Below are 19,105 nucleotides of genomic sequence, written 5' to 3'. Positions count from 1 at the left end.
CTATGACTCACAAAATTTAAATAAAAGTCACTACGAAAATTACTCAATTTCAATATTATTTATACACTGTATATTAAAACATCTCATTTGTGAATCTATAACCAAAATTACTTTGAAATAAAGAGTTAAGTATATTGGCAGTCATATCTTTGTTACTGTACAGGAGGTATTCACGGTCAGCGTGGGGAACCTCCCCCCGGGGGCTATGGTGGTCATCAAGATCACCTACGTCACAGAGCTACAGGTGGACGGTGACCTCATCAACTTCCGTCTCCCAGGCAGCGTGGCGTCATGGAAACAAAAATATGTTGACGCACCGGAATTCAAAGACAAGGTCTCTGATTCAATATTGATTGTTTGAATATTTATTGAAAGCTTCTTAAGATTAGCTACAGAACTGTAGCTCTATATACAAAGGTTGGATAAAACTGCCCTAAGGTCCTTCATAACAAATTTTCCCTGAGAGCTACTGTTTTTCGGTTTTTCAGGCAATGAATTTAATAAGAAAATGTGTCTTTTTAATATGTAAATGTAGGACTGGGACACAGTCCAGGTGGAAGATACCTGCTGCAGTGTACAGGTGTATGTAGACATGCCCTTTGACATCCGGAGTCTGGAGTGTCCCACACATAAAGTACTCTCCAAGGTAATCTATAGATACACTGTACAGTAACTGCTCTAATATTACCTGACTGATCAAAAACAATTAAAGAACTGGTATTTTCTAAGATTAAACTTTGAACATTTTGATGACATGAGCATAATGGTTAAAATTAATAAGAAATACATTGATGCATTTCAACCTTGTTCTGATTTTGAAGCAATATTTTTCATGTAAAATAATGTTTGCAGAGAACGGCCACTAAGGCTGTGGTGGAAATTCCAGACGAGTCAGACCAGACATTGGAGGATGGATTCCAGCTTCTGATTGGTTTAGCAGAAATCCACGTTCCGCGGATGTGGGTCGAGTCAGATGAAGGAGAGTCGCAGGTAGTTACAAGGAATTCTCATGAAATCAATGACTTTTATTTTTCAGTCATATACTGACAGTAGATGGAAATGGAAATGGAAATTCATAACATATGATTTGGATTAAGTAATTCACAAGAGAACCCAGGTATATGTTAGCAAGCAAACTGCAATGAGTATAACTTTTTGTTACTTCATTACTTTGTCATAGAGTGAGTAACGTTTAATTTTATTACTTTACATCAAGTTGAAATTTAAAGTACAACATGTATGACCACAGAGCAATTTAAAAAAAAATCGAAATTCACTGAAAGTAAGTGAACATTATATTAGGGTTATCTATATTAGGCATGCATGTTGACCTTTTACCCGGAGTTTGAGGCTGATGAGGAGTCAGAGGTTGAGGTCATCCTGATGATTGACAGCTCCAACTCAATGAAGGACTCCTCCCACCGTGATGCCAAAAAGGCTGCTCTCCTTGTGTTACATCTCATGGATCCAACATGGAGGTTCAATGTGGTCTCATTTGGGACAGGTATAGTATGGAGAGAGAGAGAGAGAGAGAGAGAGAGAGAGAACTTAATTTATGGATATAGCAGTGTATTGTTTTTACAAACATACTGTTCCGGTTTATTTTCAGAGAATGTATTTTCTCCCTTTTACTCTTGCAAACAGTTTTGCCTTGTTTTTGAATTGTAAGTTATTATACATGTTGTAACTATTTGTCTTTTTTTTTAGCATTCAGAGAACTTTTCCCATCGAGTCAACCAGCCAGTAAATTCAATGTACAGACAGCAAAGCAGCATATTCAGGTCTGCGTTTCACACAGGAAATATTATTTGTAGGTTTGCATGTTGTCATTTAAGGTAATTTAAAAGAAAAAATTGTAAAAAGTTTGACATCTGTTGCAGAAATTACAAGCAAACCAGGGTAATACTGAACTCTACAGACCCTTACACTCTTACTACCTTCTTAAACCAGAGAGTTCCACCAGGAATATTTTTCTTTTCTCTGATGGCTATATCAACAATGATGAGGATACCCTGGCCAAAGTTTCCCAGAATTCTCAACACACACGGATCTTCACCATGGGAATCAGGTTTCTTAATTAAAAACTTCTTCTTTAAAACTTCAACACTGGTGTGAAAACATTTATCTGAGTGTCCTTGCATATTTTTCAGTTATTTAATTTAAAACTGTAACAGTTTTGATTACATTAAGTAAAGATTAATATGTATGATGTGCAGAATCATACCCTAATCTTTGGTAGGAAAAAAATGTACAATAACAATTGAAACATTTTCTGTAAGTTTGAATGGTCAGGTGTAAAATGAAAAAAAAAATGATCAGGGTTTTTTTCCGTAATATTTCAATATTATGATATATGATAGAATAGTACAATTAATATGGTTGGAGAGTGTTCGACTTTGTATTTGTTCAACTTTGTATTTCTGCCCACAGCTCTGTAGCAAACCGTCATCTTCTGAAAGCAATATCCAGGGTTGGAGCAGGTTCCTATGAATTCTATGATTCCAAGTTCAAATCTAAGTGGGAAGATAAGGTAAATTTTATGATACTCATTTCAAGTTTAAATCTAAGTAGGAAGTTTAAATTCAATTGGGAAGATATGGAAACTCATACACTCAAAAATAAAAATTTTGTGATAAATAAAGAAACAATGAAATCAATGGGATTTCCAAATACTGGTATTACCTAGTAAATGATCAAGGTGTTTGACCTTTGTTTTTTGAAATATTGAAGATAAAACTGTTTTTGTGGGTTTTTAGGTTAGGTCCCAGTTACAGAAAGCGGCCCAGCCGGTGCTTACCTCAGTATCGGTGGACTGGCGCCATGACGACCAGCACCCCGCACCAATACAAGCTCCACAACAAATCACCGCTCTGTTCAGCGGCTCACGCCAAGTGATCTACGGATTCGTGGACAACTGCTACATGGTGACGTACAATCTCTTTTATGTTTGATTTCATTCCTACATAACTCTATAATGGTTTAATAAGTATCTTTGATCTTGAATTTGTAACGTGCATCCTTTGATTAGTTACTAATGGTAACCTGACAACCCTTGAATATTTACAATAGGTGGTTATATTAATTATCTAAATTTTCATCATTTTGTACACTATCAGATGTGTGTAGTATATGAATATCTGTTTTTCTCTTGAAATACAGGCTACTTTAAAAGCAAAGATTGGTGGTCAGGAGATATCTACTGTTGTCTCGACCTCTGACCTCAGTGTTACTAAGGGCAAGGTAAGAGATTGTTAGTAATGCATGAAATAGCAGCCGTTTTTTCACTGTTTATCATTTCCATGCACTTACGTTCCAAGTTTTTCTTAAGTGATAATTGAATGCATGTAGTGCTTAATAATTCTTAATCAGAGATTGTTGAATATTTTTCTTATCACTGAAATCATGTGACTGTTTATTTTTGTAGTTGATGACAACCATGGAAGACTAATTATTGTCTTATTATATTAAACACTGTCAGATATTTTTATCTTTAGGGCTTAGTTCATTCTACAGTACAGAATGTATTAAATTTAAAGCAATTATTAAGCCTGCTGTAATTTTTGAGATGCTGCTTGTAGATGCTGCACAGATTAACCGCAAAGGGAGTGATCCGTGATTGGGAGGACGGAGTTCTCTCCCCTGATAGGACCAGCCATGAGGTAATTAATGGCAATTTTATTCTTACTGTAAATCTTCTTAAAATTTGTTTTTAGCTTTTATTTCTGGAGTTCAATTGACTGAAGTTTAAGTTTATGTACTTTTAAAAACTCTAACAGTACAACAATTTTTGAAACTGAATCAGTTAGTATCAGTCCCATATAGTAGCCTGGAATCTATGTAAACAAGTAGACTTTCAATTAGATTTCTTTTTTTTTTTGGAGACTTTAAAGATTAATCATCATTAGTTATTTGAAAACAGTTTTTTTTACAAGGCAAAATATTGCTTTCACAAACCAGAATCACATTTCAGGAATAGCTTCCGATTCTACAATACTGCATGTGTTTGCTATCGCTTGTCTGTCACCTTTCATCCTTTAAGCAGTCTAGATTGTGGTGTCAGCAAACAAAACATCAATGTATACCATTTATTCTCCGACCCATAGGCCCTTATCATATGATGCATCCTCATGATGCATATATTATGGCAAGAAAGACATAAATTTTTTATAATGTTCATAAAAATGTAGTTAATATTTATTTTTTTGCTTTCTTTTCAACCCACAGGTTAAGAAGATGAACCTGAAACAATACGTCATTGAGCTGAGCAAGAGGTACTCCATTGTGACCTCACTGACCAGCTTTGTAGCCATTGAAAAGCGAGAAAAGGTAAATGTTGTTTACTTTTATGAATCAAGTAGAATATGTTAACTTTGAAATTAAAGCAGGTGAATGGGGATGCTATGTCCCAGTTTTCATTTCAATTTCATTTAAGGTGACTTTTTGCTAAGATAGATAACTAACTGGAAATAGTTACTCAGTCTGCATAATTGACTTATAGAATAAATAATTTATTTTTAACCGTGTTTTACAACGGAAAAATTTGGTCATTGAAATGGTGAAAATGGCGGGCGTGTGGGCAGGCGGGCGGCTGCCAATAGGGTACCCTTATTGTACGATTAACTCCTCCTACAGTTTTCAAGATAGGAAGTTGTTCTTTTGTGGATCAATTGTACATGTATCAGAGGTGTGCATATTGCTAGGATTTTGATTTCCGATGATTTATGAAAAAAATACCAGCTTTTAAACTTGGTTATTTTTTGGGGAAAATATTGCATATAGGGTACCCTCATTATACGGATAACTCCTCCTACAGTTTTCAAGATAGGAAGTTGTTCTTTTGCAGATCAATTGTACATATATCAGAGATGTGCATATTCCTAGGATTTTGATTTCTGATAATTATATTATCTTCTCTCTCCTTGGCCCAATCTGGCTCATCCTACACCCACAGAGTGCCTTTGGGTAAAGGGTGTGCAGTGACCGTAAACTATGTTCCTAGGTTTAAGGTTAAGGTCATAGCAGAATTAAATTTAAAAAATCCTTGTGGCAAATCTTCTCTCCATTTGGTCTAATCTGGCTCATACTTAACTCACAGAGTGTCAAAGAGTGTGCAGTAACCTTAAATGAAGTTTGTAGGTCAAGGGTCAATGTCATTTTGGACAACACAAAAATCCTTTTCAGAGCATATTTTTTCTTTCTTTTTGGCTCTATTTGGCTCATACTTCACATAAACAGAGCTTTTGAGTAATGGATTTGTTGGACCTTGAACCAAGTTTCAAGGTCAAATGTGAAGGTCATAGCAGAACTCTATAAAAAAAAATTCGTGTCCGAAGCATATCTTATCTCCCTTTGCTCCAATCTAGCTAATATAAAATGATACAAGGAACAGTTGTTCAGGTTAGCGGTGTGGCTGATGGGCCTCTTGTTTACAAGATGAGGTTGCTATGATATCTATTTCAGGATGAGGTAATGATATCACCAATATTTCAAGATGGTGTTAATGTTATGGTGAAATCTACTTCAGGATGAGTTTGACATGTGATGATATCAATTTCAGGATGGGGTTATTTTGTTGTATATTTCAGGATGAGGTTGATGTGCTATATTTTTCAGGATGAGGTTGTTGTGTTCTATATTTCAGGATGAGGTTATCCCAGATTCTTTCCCAGATATTGGGGATTTACTGATCAAAGAGGATGTAGATATGCTGAAATACCTTTCCTGGGACAATGAGGTAATGATCCAATTAAATCTTTCAAAATTAAAGAATTATGTTTTTTGTTTAGTTATTATATGGTAGAAGGACTCAACACAAGTCACAACACAATGAAATTTCTAAAGCTTTCAACAGATTTAAAGGGACTTAGACACGATTTGAGCTCAATTTTTTCAATTTTGTTTTTCATTTTTAATGTCTAGAGTGGTCAATAAGAATGTTTTTAATGCTTTTTCAAAATTTGAAAGTCAAATATCGAGTTACAAGCGAGATACAGAGGTTAAAATTATTTGTTTTGTAAACAAAGCTCGAGTCCTGTTATTGGTTACATATGTCTTGTATTGGTAAACGTGTCAATCTAATGTTGCATTTTGTTGTTGGTAAAATTATTTATAAACACATTGAATTAGTTTATCTTGTTTCCACAAGTTATTTCTTTACTTTTCATTATTTGTAAACAAATAATTATAAGACTCAAGCTTTGTTTACATAACACTCCTTTCACTCATCTGAAAATAAATATTTTCTTAACTAATTTATTGAAAAACAAATACAGATTTTTTTAGGATTGGTGCATTCGTTACAAATCAAATTTAATATCCATGCAACATACAAATAAATGGCAACACAAAATATTAGTTAATATGAAAAAAACATTTGGGTCAGGGCGGGTATGGAAAACCAAAGACACAACCTGTACTGCTTTGTAACGAAAGTCGCATCAATTGAATACTCCCCTGTAAATCTATTTATACATTTGTAGGGAGCGCAAAAGCCCTCGTGCATGAAATACCGGTAACCAGTCTTAAAGTAAACCAGATTATACGAAAACTAACAGAAATTAACAAGGTTAAAAATGTAAAGAAATGAATTGTATCTCGTTTGTAATATGACTTATAACATTCAAATTTTGGTAGATCATTCAATATACCCAAACTATTTTTATTTTAGTACATAAAAGTCAAAAATAAAATTTTCATTTGAAATCGTGTCTAGGTCCCTTTAAAGCACTTGAAAGCTTATTGATAAAATTAAGTCAACCAAAATTCATTGAACGGATCTTTTAAAACGAATTTTTTGTTAGAACACTTTCTAGTTATAGAATGTTAAGCCTTTTCCTGCTCAATGTCCAAGGCTGCCTGTACAGGTTTCTCTGCAAAATTTTATTTTTTGTTTGTATTGTTTTTCCATGTTAAAAACATATTAATACTTGTAAAAACAATTGAATTCATTCAAAATATGACTTGAGTTTGCATCCTCTTCTCTTTTGACTGTCTACAACTTCAATAGTATATGTAGCACTTGCCACATATTTCTGGAATTTATCAAATAGGAAACGAAAAATATAGATTTGAAAAATAACCAATAAGATAAAACATGTATTTATTATCTAGCATTATATATGTGAAGCTAACACTAAAAACAAAAATTGGTTGATGCAAACTTTTAACCAGTTTATCTCTGGTAATTAGTGATATCATACCTACTAGAGTCATCGCCAACGAAAGTTGGTTCACAATATACAGCTGTTTAGTATACATTGTCTATATTTTTTATTCATTGACTCAAATAAGAAATGTATTTACTACCGTAATTAGGCAGATACAACTTCCTATGAAGGGGACACATCATCAGAAGAAGGCACATCATCAGGAGAAGAAGAAGAAGAAGATGCAGATGAATTGTATTCATTAGAATGCATGTTAGATCCTGAGGTACAGTCCCTGAAACATTCTACTTCCCCACTTGAACAGTAAACACACGCTGAGTGAATGGTGAACAGAATATGGTTAGCACTTATGAATGGTGAACAGTGAGCAAACGCAGAGTGCAAACAGAGCGCAAACGAGAGCGAAAAGTGAAATATAAGATTATCCTTGTTGTAATATCGTTGATAAAGTTTACATTAAATTCTACAAATTAATGAAGTTCTGATTAATATGAAGACTCTGATGTGAAATGTAAGTTTCCTTCTACCTTTACACATGCATTCTTTCCTCATTTTGTTGTAACTCTCAAAGACTGATCCTTTCACTTTGGAGTACCAAATGAAAATGAATGAAGCGGTACTTATTATAATGATAAGAGAATGCTGAACAAACGGTGAGTCCAAGGTAAAGGCTTTTTGAAAGCACAGTGAGCACTTTGTGAACGATGAGTGCGAACGGACCAAAGAGCATGGCATGGTGAGTGCACTGTGAGGGCAGGGTAAACGCACAGAAAAATGGGAAAGTAGAAAGTTTCAGGGACTGTATGATATTGAAACTTCTACCCTATCTAGTATTTTTGATGTTGGATTTTTTTTCTGGAGAGACAGTCTGTCAGACGTTTTATATAACTGTTTGGTATTTACTATGAATGTAATATGATGGGTGTCCCAAAATAGCCTACTAGGCAGAACACATACCGTAATTTAAAATCTGTTCCCTGCTATTTCATTAGACTTCAATTTTTCCTTCAATCACCATTCAAAAATTCAAACCTGTACTTTATTTATTTCTTGAAAAATGAATATTATTAAGTAACAACAAGTTATGCCAGGCAGCGCAATGTGACACGTTGAAAATGCCCAGTCAGACTCTATGTATTGTTGCTGAATCCTCAAAATCAATTACGATAACATTTAGTAAATTTTATTTTAGAAAATATCTTTAAAAAAATATTTTCTTTTGCGCATTCAATATACATTTCTAGTTTTGGTTTATAAAATATTTTTTTAAGTACAAACAATCTGTCAACTCCAAACTTGCCCTGTATTTCATGTACTTGTCCGACTTAACAAATTGTGTTCTTCAGCATTTTGATGTCCATTTCTATCGACCAGGGTTTCTTTTGTAACTTATTGTCATCATTCTCGTCCCAATATTTTCAATTTTGTCAGACTACTAATTCACAAAATGCATTTCTAAGTTAATTTGTTAATTTATTTTACTTCAAAAGCCACTTTGTTTCAAGGTCTTTACAAAATGTTAGTTATTCAAATTCAGTTACCTCTGTGCTGCCTCAAAAGCTTACATCGTAATTTTATTACGACTTAAACTTGTCAAAGAATGTGCTATAAAATCTTTGAAAGTTTTGTTACATTCAAAACATTTTCTCTGTAAAAAAAAAAATTATTAACAAATTTGAACATTTTTTTTATTTGAATTTGAAGATGGAAGAAGTGGGAGATTCCTATGAAGAATTTTTTGACGGAGGAGGAGGTGGAGGAGGAACAGAGAAAATTGAAAGTACTGAGGTATACATGTATATATAAATTATCATAACAGAAACTTGTTCCAAGGAGTCAATTCAGGTTGTGCTGCCAGGCCTAGATCATTAGATCAAAGGTCATTAGATGTTTCAATCAGGCCTGGCAGCCACAATAGAATTATTTCATGATGATAAAATAATTATTATATGATGATGACTTTGGCCAACTACACAAGAGTCTCGATTGTCATCATGAATATTTCTTGCCTTAAACCAGTCTGGATGTGACAGGGCTTGGTCGTGATAAATATATAACATGATGATAAATATTAAATGATGATGAAATCTTTACATAACCCACCAGTTATTAAGGTAATTTATTACATAGCCCATATAAGGCCTCCAGATTAATTTAGTCTAAAATTTAAAAATTTAAATGTGGCAGGCAGGAACTAAACTTTTATTACAAGATGTATAAAGTTTTTGTATTAAATATTTTGAATAATAATGAATACCTGGTAATCATTACAGTGTTGTTCAATGTTGTCTGATGATGACGAAGAAGACGACCTTCAACCCATAGTGATGGACATGGGCTCTCTCTTCATGAAGGCGGGGTTTGCTGGCGACGACGCCCCTCGTGCCGAGTTTGAGACCACGGTAGGGCGACCCAGGCACCAGGGGGTCATGGTGGGCATGGGACAGAAGGATGCCTATGTTGGAAAGGAGGCCACAGGTAAGATAAATGTAATCAAACAGGTTTCAGGTAGACTTGTGGAATCAAAGTCACAGGTAAGACAATGAAATCATTGGTCACACGTAAGACAATTTAATAAAAAAAACAAAACACAGGTAAGATACTGTAAAAAAGGTCCAGATAAGACAATTTTTAAAACGTCACAGGTAAGATAAGTAAATCAAAGGACACAGGTAAGACATGGTAATTTAAGGTTACCGGTACATTACTTGTAAGACAAAGTGTTTGCTCTGTGTGTCATAAGTCACGAGATCACTCTCATCTAGGTAAAACAATATGTCAGTCGCCATAAGTCACGGGATGAGTAAGATAAGAGTTACTAAAGAGGTTTTTCTGTTTACAAGTAGAATTTTTCAAAGTTTCTATTAATATGCACATTTCATTTATTTCGTTATCTGTGACTTTGGCAATAACTCTATGCTACAGTAATTCAGTTACCATCATACAAAGATATTGTGAATGTACAAAATGTTTGTGGAAATGGAAAGTTTAACTTAGAAAAGCTTACAATCATGACAACTAATACTAGTGTGTTCTCTTTACCAGGTTCCAAACCTATAGTTGGGAAAGTTTTAAAAGAACAGTCAGAAGGTATATTCACAAAAGTACTATCAGTTTGTTTTAAACACATGATGATTCATGGCAATGCATAATGATTACTGAGTTTATTCCTATAAATTTTACTGGTATATTTTTAGAGTGCAGGCAAACAGTGAAATTATAACTTAAATACAAATTTTAACTTAAATACAATGGCCATGCATATCCAGTCCAATCCACACTTTGCAAAAGTTGTTTCCCTTTGCGGGGTCAACGAAAACGTCAAAAGGGAAAAAAAAAAGTTTTTCCTTCTTTATGCAACCAAGTATATGGGCGTCTTGTGATGAAATCTTTTAGAATTTTATTTATTCCATCTAATATATGTGTTTTGCCTCATCTTGGGCCAATCAAAATGCAGAACAGAAACGGATTTTTTACCTGTATGTCAAATGACAAAGTTACTTACCTTTTTAAAAACTACAAAGGCTACTGTGAGAAATCTATGGGTTTTTCCTCAAAGATGGTGGCAAAGTAACATAACTTTTGTAAAGTGTGGATTGGACTATTCCTAATTAGCCATTTTAACAAATCTAAATGAAGAAAATTTGGCACATACTGTTCTTTCTTTCAAATAAGCTCATGTTTTTTGAGTCTTAATTGCTTTGCTTCATACGTCAATAAATTATTTATAATTAAATATCTTTACTAATCAACATTCATTTAAAAGCCCACAAAGTACATGTAGTTGCTGCATTTTACCTATTAGTAATATATTTTGAATGTACATACAGGTTCAGCATATATTTATGGGGAGATTTCGAATAGACTCTGTCTTAATCAAACTTATGGAGATGCTACGTGTACATCTGGGAAAGACAATTGTAACCTACATGTAGCACAAACTTTAAATTTGATAATGTACAATGATATACGAGCCCAATATTTTCCAGACTTATATACAGTAAAACATGGTTAAAACGAACACGCTTATAATGAATTGATGCTTAGAGCAAATTGATTTTCATTCCCTTGACTGTATTACATATTGTAAACTTGACGGATATAAGGAATTATGCTTATAACGAAGTAAAATTGCCCATCCTTAGGACTTCGTTATAAGCGTGTTTTACTGTATTTTATTAATTTATACATATTTAATACATATCTACAATCACAACAACATCTAGTCTATATTAGTTTTATTATGATACAAAAGTTAATTTTATTAAACTTATTAAACTTAAATAAAATTTATGTGATTAGAAAGAATAGTATTTTATGTGAAGAGAAAGAATAGTGACTTAAATTGATGAACAACCTCAAATTACCGTACTTTCTTTATAGATGAGAAGGCCCAAGATAAAGTAGTGTTGCTTAGCAAAATGTCATCAGGTAAAAAAAAATTGATTCAGAACCTAATATTCAAATTTTAAATTTAACTCATCAGAACTAAATATTCAAAAATTAAATTTAACTATAAATTTCAAAATTTTTTATTTAAAAAAAAAAATGCCCTTTTACACTTACTGCTTTTCAAATAAAGCAATATGAAAGTCAGATGATGTTGATGAAAGAAGTGAGATTCAGATCTCGCACTGTCAATTCTTTTTGAAAATTTTCAATTAAATAAATTTTTTATACTTTTCTTTGGTTAGTAGAAGAAATCAAGTCAAAAGTAACGAAATTAAAATCATAGTATAAAAAATTGTAATGAGTAAACACAGGCAATTTTTTTGCCAATATTATGCTGAACAATATATGGCCAAATTTGTTAAAATAACTGTTAAAATGCTACTAGAAGCAATATCAAAACTTTTTCCATGGTTATAATAAATTATCAGTCAGACATGTTTTTAAACATCTGGAACAAGTGAAATAAATTATGCATTATTTAATAGAAACGAAGAAAAAGAAGATGGCTGGTAAAGAAAGTTACAGCAAAGTTTACAGTAGTGATGAATCAGATGAGGATGATTTCGGATTTAATTTGTTTGATGACGACGATGACGATGATGACGACTATGAGAGGCCGCAAAGGGGCAAGTTTATTTTGGTTTATGACATCTATACTTATAAATTAAGGCATTTTGCAAATAAACTATAAAACGCCTGCACCAGAGTACTTGCTTACACCTTTGGTATTTCAACACATGCGTGATGCTGTCCGTAAGGTATAATTGGATTTTAACTGATAAGTTATTATTGTGAAATTAATCAAAAACCTACTTTCATTTTCGATAAACAAGCCCGAAATAGCAAAAATGAGAGTAAGGTGGTGGACACGCTTTGGCGGATCCAAGTCAGGGATAGTTTGCATCAAAATATATAATTGCAATGAAATATTATTGAATGATAACGTAAAGAGTGAATATATTTACTGTGAGCCTATTTAGAGAATACATTAAAGTTAAGATTTGACAAACGTTGAAAAAATAAAATGAGTCAATTCGTTTCTTTAGCGGGCGATTTTAGTTTTGATACCCATTCGCTTGAGAACTTTCCAGAACGGGGTAACCAAGAACGCGAATGGACTAATTGACGAAAAGTGTACAACGGGTTCATCATGCATCGCGGGCAGATACCTTGGATCGGACTTCTATTAATACAAAATTTAATAAATAAAATGGAACAATTAATGCGATTTTAGTATTAATGAAAATAACTTTCCAGAACAGGTTGCCCAGAAACGAGTTGACTAATTGACATCATGGCCCTATATATAGGGCGAGTTAACATGTCGGCCAGGTACTTTAGACCTGACAAGTTTGGTTAAAAATATGTATGCAAATGGATAATAATGCATTACCTAACGTGTTTTAATTTGATTTTATACTTTTTTATATCACGACAGATGTAAACCTTGGTTAGTTAAACCTAAGACATAAATTTGTTGAAAAGATTATTGTATTCTACGTAAATGTTTAATTATTATTAGGGATGCCCCCCCCCCCCCCCAATGATCGTTTTTTAAAAACAGTCTTTTTATCTGAAGTTCTGATTTTTTATTCCCGTCCGTTCCTCTAAATCTGCAATTCAGTTTGGTTTTTTTATTTCAATTTTAAAGAAAAATGGGACAAAGATAATACTAAAAAGGAACAAAAATATGGTTCAACATATTAAGCATTATATGATAATAATGTGTAAAGTGTTAAATCCAGCGATTGCGCGGGGTATCATCTAGTATTTAATACATTTACGTTAGGCATAATTTTTCTATTCAATGCCATGCAGTTCCTACAGAAATATCTATTTTAAATTTTTTAAAGAATTTGTTCTTTCAGTGTTGATTTGCTTCATACAGAATGTCAATGAATTATTTATATAAATATCGTTACTAATCAAATTAAACAGATTTATCAAAATATTCATATCGTATCATGTACCGGGTACTATATCATATCATGTACCGGGTAACATTTCGTATTGTTATACTTTCGTGTTAAATACTGAAATCTGATTGGTTTAGACGCAGTTCATAATGTGTTCTATTACCCTCAGCGTTAGAAACACACTTAGCAACGGGTAACATAACAAATTGTTACATGTGCGAAAATTATGCGCGTACGGTTTGCCATACAATTCACGTTATTCCTATATAAAAGCAGTAAAGTTTTCTTTAAAATTAAGACATTCAGTATAATAAAATAAATAGTGCCTGTTTGGTAGGATAACAGTTGAAATTGACACCCCTCAAAAAACCATTGTCAACCTCTGCTTTGCGTCGGTTGACAATGGTTTTCTCGGGGTGTCAATTTCAACTGTTACCCTCCCAAACAGGCACTATTTATATATTATATACCGATAACAGGTCAGTAGGAGATTTTAAATGTCTAAAGGAAACATAAAAAAGAACTACTGTATACAGAGAAATATTCGCCCCTGTTTTATTTTTGCCCCTTTTGCCCTCGTTGTCATTGGGCGAATTAATGACTGGGCAAGTTTCAATATCTCAAATTATCTGTTTTTAAATACTACTGTGTGCAGATGGGGCAAAACTTTAAGCAAGTGTAAGAAAGGCTAGTAATGAATTCCACAATAAATTCAAATGTTAGTTATAAATGCATTGTTACTGTAAACAAAGACGACTGACCGTGGGCTACTAGGTACTGTATACAGGGATATTTTCACCTGGTGTTATGTTTCCCTTTCAAAGTCTTTCAACTTTTCAATATCAGGTCATGCACTCTATAATTATAATGATCTTTTTTTTTTTAAGTTATAGGTTTAATAGTTCTTTATGACAGATTTCAGGCAGTTAGGTTGTCTTCGTTACAAATATTAATTATGATTTAATTTTCTACTCCTTGTTTACATGACAAAGAATTATGAGCCCTGTACCTTGCTTGTAACTCTACAACTGACTCTCAAATTTCATTTGATCATTAGATATACATTTCTAAAGCATTGTAAATAATTAAAACAGAAAATTCAATTTGACCAAAATCATGAGCGTGGTCCATTAAATGATCTTTTACATTAATCAACTTCAGGAAGGATATCTAGTATAATTGGACAACCACAGTCTGCAGGAAAAAATTTAAGAGTGGATACTTTAAAGGCACCAGAGGTACAACTCCAATCAGCTTTTCAATCTTCTTTCAAATTGATGTCTGGAATAGCATTACCCGGTGTGATGAGAGGGGGAGTTTCTTCCAGAAAGGTACATGGAAATGTGTCTAAAGGAGCAGTTCCTGCAGAAAAATCCAAAGGATTTGGTTTTGGGGCATCTGAAAGCTCTTTATCTGATCCAACAAAAACAGGATTTGGAAGGCTGTCACCACAGCCAACACAAGAAATATCTGAACAATCATTATTTGGATCAGGATTTGTAGTACCTCCACCGGAACAATCAAGAGGTTTTCGATTTGGTCCATCATCACAAACAGGTCAGCCATCATCAATTGCTGGGCCAGTGTTTGGATCACCAACAGCAGGATTTGGAGCACAACCAATGATGGCATCACAGGCTGTGGGAGGATCATTATTTGGATCAGGATTTGGAGCACCTCCATCGGAACAATCAAGAGGTTTTCGATTCGGTCCATCACAAATAGGTCAGTCATCAGCACCGGCTGGCCCAGTGTTTGGATCATCAACAGCAGGATTCGGAGCACTACCAATGATGGCATCACAGGCTATGGGAGGATCGTTATTTGGATCAGGATTTGGAGCACCTCCATTGGGACAATCAAAAGGATTTGGATTTGGCTCCTCATTACCAATGGTACAGTCATCAGCACCTCCTGCACCAGTGTTTGGATCATCAACAGCAGGATTTGGAGTACCACAACAGACTGCTATAAGTGGATCGTTATTTGGATCAGGATATGGAGCACCTCCTTTGGAACAATCAAAGGGATTTGGATTTGGTTCATCAATGGAACAGCCATCGCCACCTGGTGCCTCATCATTTGATTCCTCGCCAGCAGGATTATTTGGATCAGGAGGCAGAGCAATGCCTCAAGAACATTCACAACAGTCTGATATGTCTTCAAGTGGGTTTGGGTTTGGAGTACCTAGAAATAGATCACAACCAGCTCCTCCTCCTCCTCCACCTGCCACTCCTCCACCACCTACTCCACCTCCAGTAGGACAGTCCAGAGGGATTGGCTTTGAGGTATCACCAAGAAACGAAATGATTCCATGTGGACCTAAAATTATATCTAGAATGGAAGGAGCAACAGGAGGAGGGCCGCCACCAGCCGCTCCTCCTCCACCTCCACCACTGCAACCACAGTCATCACCACCAGTGCCACCTCCACCTCCAGCTGCACCTTTGCATTCTCCACTTCTGCATACACAATTTATGCCTCCACCGCCACAGTCATCTCCACCACATCCACCAAAACCACGTCAATTATTGCAACAACAAATACAACGTGGAAAAATACTTAAAAAAGCAAGCCCGATCATACGCCCTGCTTCTTTTTGTGCAAATATAGCACTATCTGAGCCAATACTAGAAAGCCAACAGGAAATTACCCCATCATTAGATCTTGAAGTTGATGAACTTTCACCTGATTTATACGTTTCGGCAGCACCTCCATCTCCCCCGCCAATTTCAAGAAAAAAGTCGGAATCACCTACACCATTAATTCAACAGTCTGAGAGTGATTCAGTGAGGGCTGTAAAATCTCAATTAAAAAAAAAACGCCAGAGCATGTTAAAAGAATTCACAATGGCACGTGATGCAGAAATTTCAGATGCAATTTCATATACAAAGGAAGAGCAAGATGCACAGAAAAAACCATCTGGAGGTAAGTACAGACAAACATTAATTTGTTTTTAAATCAAACAAAATTTGTGTTCTGCAACTTACTATTATTTTGTAACTTTTGCTTTTATTTTTATATTGACAATGAGAGCAAATGAGGCAATAATAAAAAATGTTGCAATGAGATCCAAACATCCAAACAACACAGTATCCGTGTATAACATAACCATATAAAGCTTAACTGTTTTAAAAACTTAGTTTAAGGTATACATTTACTCAGAATGAAAAAACATTTCACTGATGATAATGAAAAACCATCTATTCAGTGTTAAAGACATATCATGGTAGTGCTTCTTTTCACTTTCCAAAAAGTAGGTCAATGACCTACTTTTTGAGATAATGGCCATTGAATATTTTTTGAAAAATCAAGGAAAATCCCATAAAATTTTACACTTTATCTGAAATTGTCTTAATTGTGAAAAAAAAAAATACAAATTGCGATCTGAATTTGAGAACTCAAACCCTGAGTAAACAACGTCCTTAATAATATTTCACAACACATCAAAATCATCATGTTGTAAATTCCTGTGCAGCATTATAGAAATAAGTTCTGGTATAGGTGTAGGTCACCTTAGCTGCTTTGGTAACAATTTAGTGAAAGTCAGTTAAATTTCTGAATTTTATATGCCAATCTAGGATGAAGTGCATGTTTAAAACACTTTGGTAAATTCAGACTTATTATATAAAATTTGTGTTGTAGAGTTCATCTTAAAACAGTACTTAGCATCCCCTGATCGGAAAGCTAGAGGTGGTTCAATGGAGAGGCGGTCATTTAAAGCAGGAAAGCCGAAACAATCATCTAGTGAGGTGAGACACTGTTTGCTTATTGATTGGAACATATGCATGTGTAGTAGGGTAAAGAGCATGGAAAGCTACTGCAGATATAGCACCATTACACAGTCAGGGTACTCAAAGTTAAAATAATGAGTTTTATAGAAATTATGACATACAGTCAGGCTTGGGGCGAATTACATTGTAAAGTAATGCATTGCATTACCATTACTTTATGAATTTGGGCATTAAATTACCATTACCATTACTTGATTTTCTTGAAGTAATGCATTACATTACCATTACATGACTAAAGTAATGCATTACCATTACCATTACTTTGTTTTAAAAAATTAAAGCTAACTAAGAGTTTTTGTAAATGTTTCAAATATAAAACACTCTTTAACATATCTACAGCTTCATGCTCAGTATCAGGTTCAAATTCAATGACTATACAAGAGTCGATCATTCTTTATTTGCTCAATGTATAATCATCTTGTGGCATTATGAACAACTTATTACATAAGTAAAATGAATAGATATTTATATATAGACATTTGGCATGATACAATGTCAGATACAAAATAAAGACACAGAATTACATGCATAACAAAAAACAATTTATTGAATAATGTTGCGGTTATTAAAAGCTAAATAGAGATATTTCCCCAGATTACACAAATCTTTATAATTTTGGACACTTAAAATTGTATTAATTCATAAACAGATGGTTTTTCCCAGTAATATTCTTTCTATATTTTAATCGTATATCTTTTTACTGAGGACACTTTAAGACAAAAGATTGCTATTGCACTTTATGATCGAAGTTTCAAAGGGTTCATCTTTTAACTGCATTTTATTAGTCTTCCCAGCTATACTAAATAAATGTTTTACAGGAGCAATCGAAGCTTGGACTGAAAAGTACTGTTTGACGATCTTTATCTTAGAATATATTAATTGTGCAATAATAGAAAAAATACAAGAATCTTGTATTTTCTATCAGTCCAAACTAATGTACAGGATACTTAATATGAGAGAGAGAGAGAGAGAGAGAGAGAGAGAGAGAGAGAGAGAGAGAGAGAGAGAGAGAGAGAGAGAGAGAGAGAGAGAGAGAGAGAGAGAGAGGAGAGAGAGAGAGAGAATAAGTAATTATTTTCAAATGGGTTATAATATTGGAAGTGATATTGATTTTCATCATGGATGGACAGTGCATTCACTTTGCTTTTAAAGGTGTATGTCTGTCTCCTATTCTACTGGGACATAGCGAAGGGAAGGGGATTGGGGTGTTTTGCACTTCTTATAACAATAGATTGTTTTGATACTTAGATTATCCTGGGGGCATAGTGTGTTGTTGACACATTTTTAATTGAAGTGCAAACTAATCGGAGTAAATTGTTTAAATGATTAAAAACTCTTAATAACAACACTCTTAAAAATGATATGAAATTGTGCTGTCATATTTAGTAATATTAACAATTCAAAAATGAATTTTTAAAAATCTTTTTTTAATAATACAATTAAATCATATTTATCCCAATAATTATCTCTTTCTCCTTTTAAATCAAATTTAATCAAATTCAATTTCAACTATTCATTTATTCATCACATTTTTTAAAGTGAACATGCATAAATAAGCATAGTAATGCAAAGTAATGCCATGTAATGCCAGCATTACACTAGATTTTGGAAAGTAATGAATTACATTACCATTACTTGTAATGCTAATTTAGTGGCATTACACATTACTAGCATTACTTTGAAATCATGTAATGCATTGCAATGCATTACCATTACATTTAGCATTACCCCAAGCCTGCATACAGTATAACGAGTAAGTTCTGTCGTTGTTTATTTT

At 33.8% G+C, this 19,105-nt stretch overlaps 1 protein-coding gene across 5 annotated transcripts in view; it reads left to right on the top strand.

The window, feature by feature from the left end:
* LOC105321916 (protein mono-ADP-ribosyltransferase PARP4) overlaps positions 1 to 19,105 on the top strand; it is a 41,752-nt gene that overhangs the window by 14,786 nt on the left and 7,861 nt on the right. The window contains exons 16-36 of one of the 5 annotated variants that reach the window (XM_066071897.1): positions 164 to 334; positions 536 to 646; positions 853 to 990; positions 1,318 to 1,504; positions 1,708 to 1,781; positions 1,881 to 2,068; positions 2,431 to 2,530; positions 2,757 to 2,924; positions 3,160 to 3,240; positions 3,579 to 3,659; positions 4,225 to 4,326; positions 5,642 to 5,734; positions 7,315 to 7,431; positions 8,871 to 8,954; positions 9,440 to 9,644; positions 10,212 to 10,256; positions 11,550 to 11,597; positions 12,104 to 12,248; positions 14,700 to 15,760; positions 15,905 to 16,462; positions 17,180 to 17,286. In XM_066071897.1, the coding sequence (XP_065927969.1) occupies positions 164 to 334; positions 536 to 646; positions 853 to 990; positions 1,318 to 1,504; positions 1,708 to 1,781; positions 1,881 to 2,068; positions 2,431 to 2,530; positions 2,757 to 2,924; positions 3,160 to 3,240; positions 3,579 to 3,659; positions 4,225 to 4,326; positions 5,642 to 5,734; positions 7,315 to 7,431; positions 8,871 to 8,954; positions 9,440 to 9,644; positions 10,212 to 10,256; positions 11,550 to 11,597; positions 12,104 to 12,248; positions 14,700 to 15,760; positions 15,905 to 16,462; positions 17,180 to 17,286 (3,864 nt within the window). Of the gene's footprint in view, positions 1 to 163; positions 335 to 535; positions 647 to 852; positions 991 to 1,317; positions 1,505 to 1,707; positions 1,782 to 1,880; positions 2,069 to 2,430; positions 2,531 to 2,756; positions 2,925 to 3,159; positions 3,241 to 3,578; positions 3,660 to 4,224; positions 4,327 to 5,641; positions 5,735 to 7,314; positions 7,432 to 8,870; positions 8,955 to 9,439; positions 9,645 to 10,211; positions 10,257 to 11,549; positions 11,598 to 12,103; positions 12,249 to 14,695; positions 16,463 to 17,179; positions 17,287 to 19,105 lie in introns of all 5 variants that reach the window. The other 4 variants (XM_066071895.1, XM_066071894.1, XM_066071893.1 and 1 more) reach the window with 4 other exon arrangements.

Source organism: Magallana gigas, chromosome 9, assembly GCF_963853765.1.
Source record: "Magallana gigas chromosome 9, xbMagGiga1.1, whole genome shotgun sequence".
Classification (NCBI taxonomy): Eukaryota; Metazoa; Mollusca; class Bivalvia; order Ostreida; family Ostreidae; genus Magallana; species Magallana gigas.
Note: the sequence above shows the minus strand (reverse complement) of the source record. Positions and strands in the feature narration are given on the sequence as shown.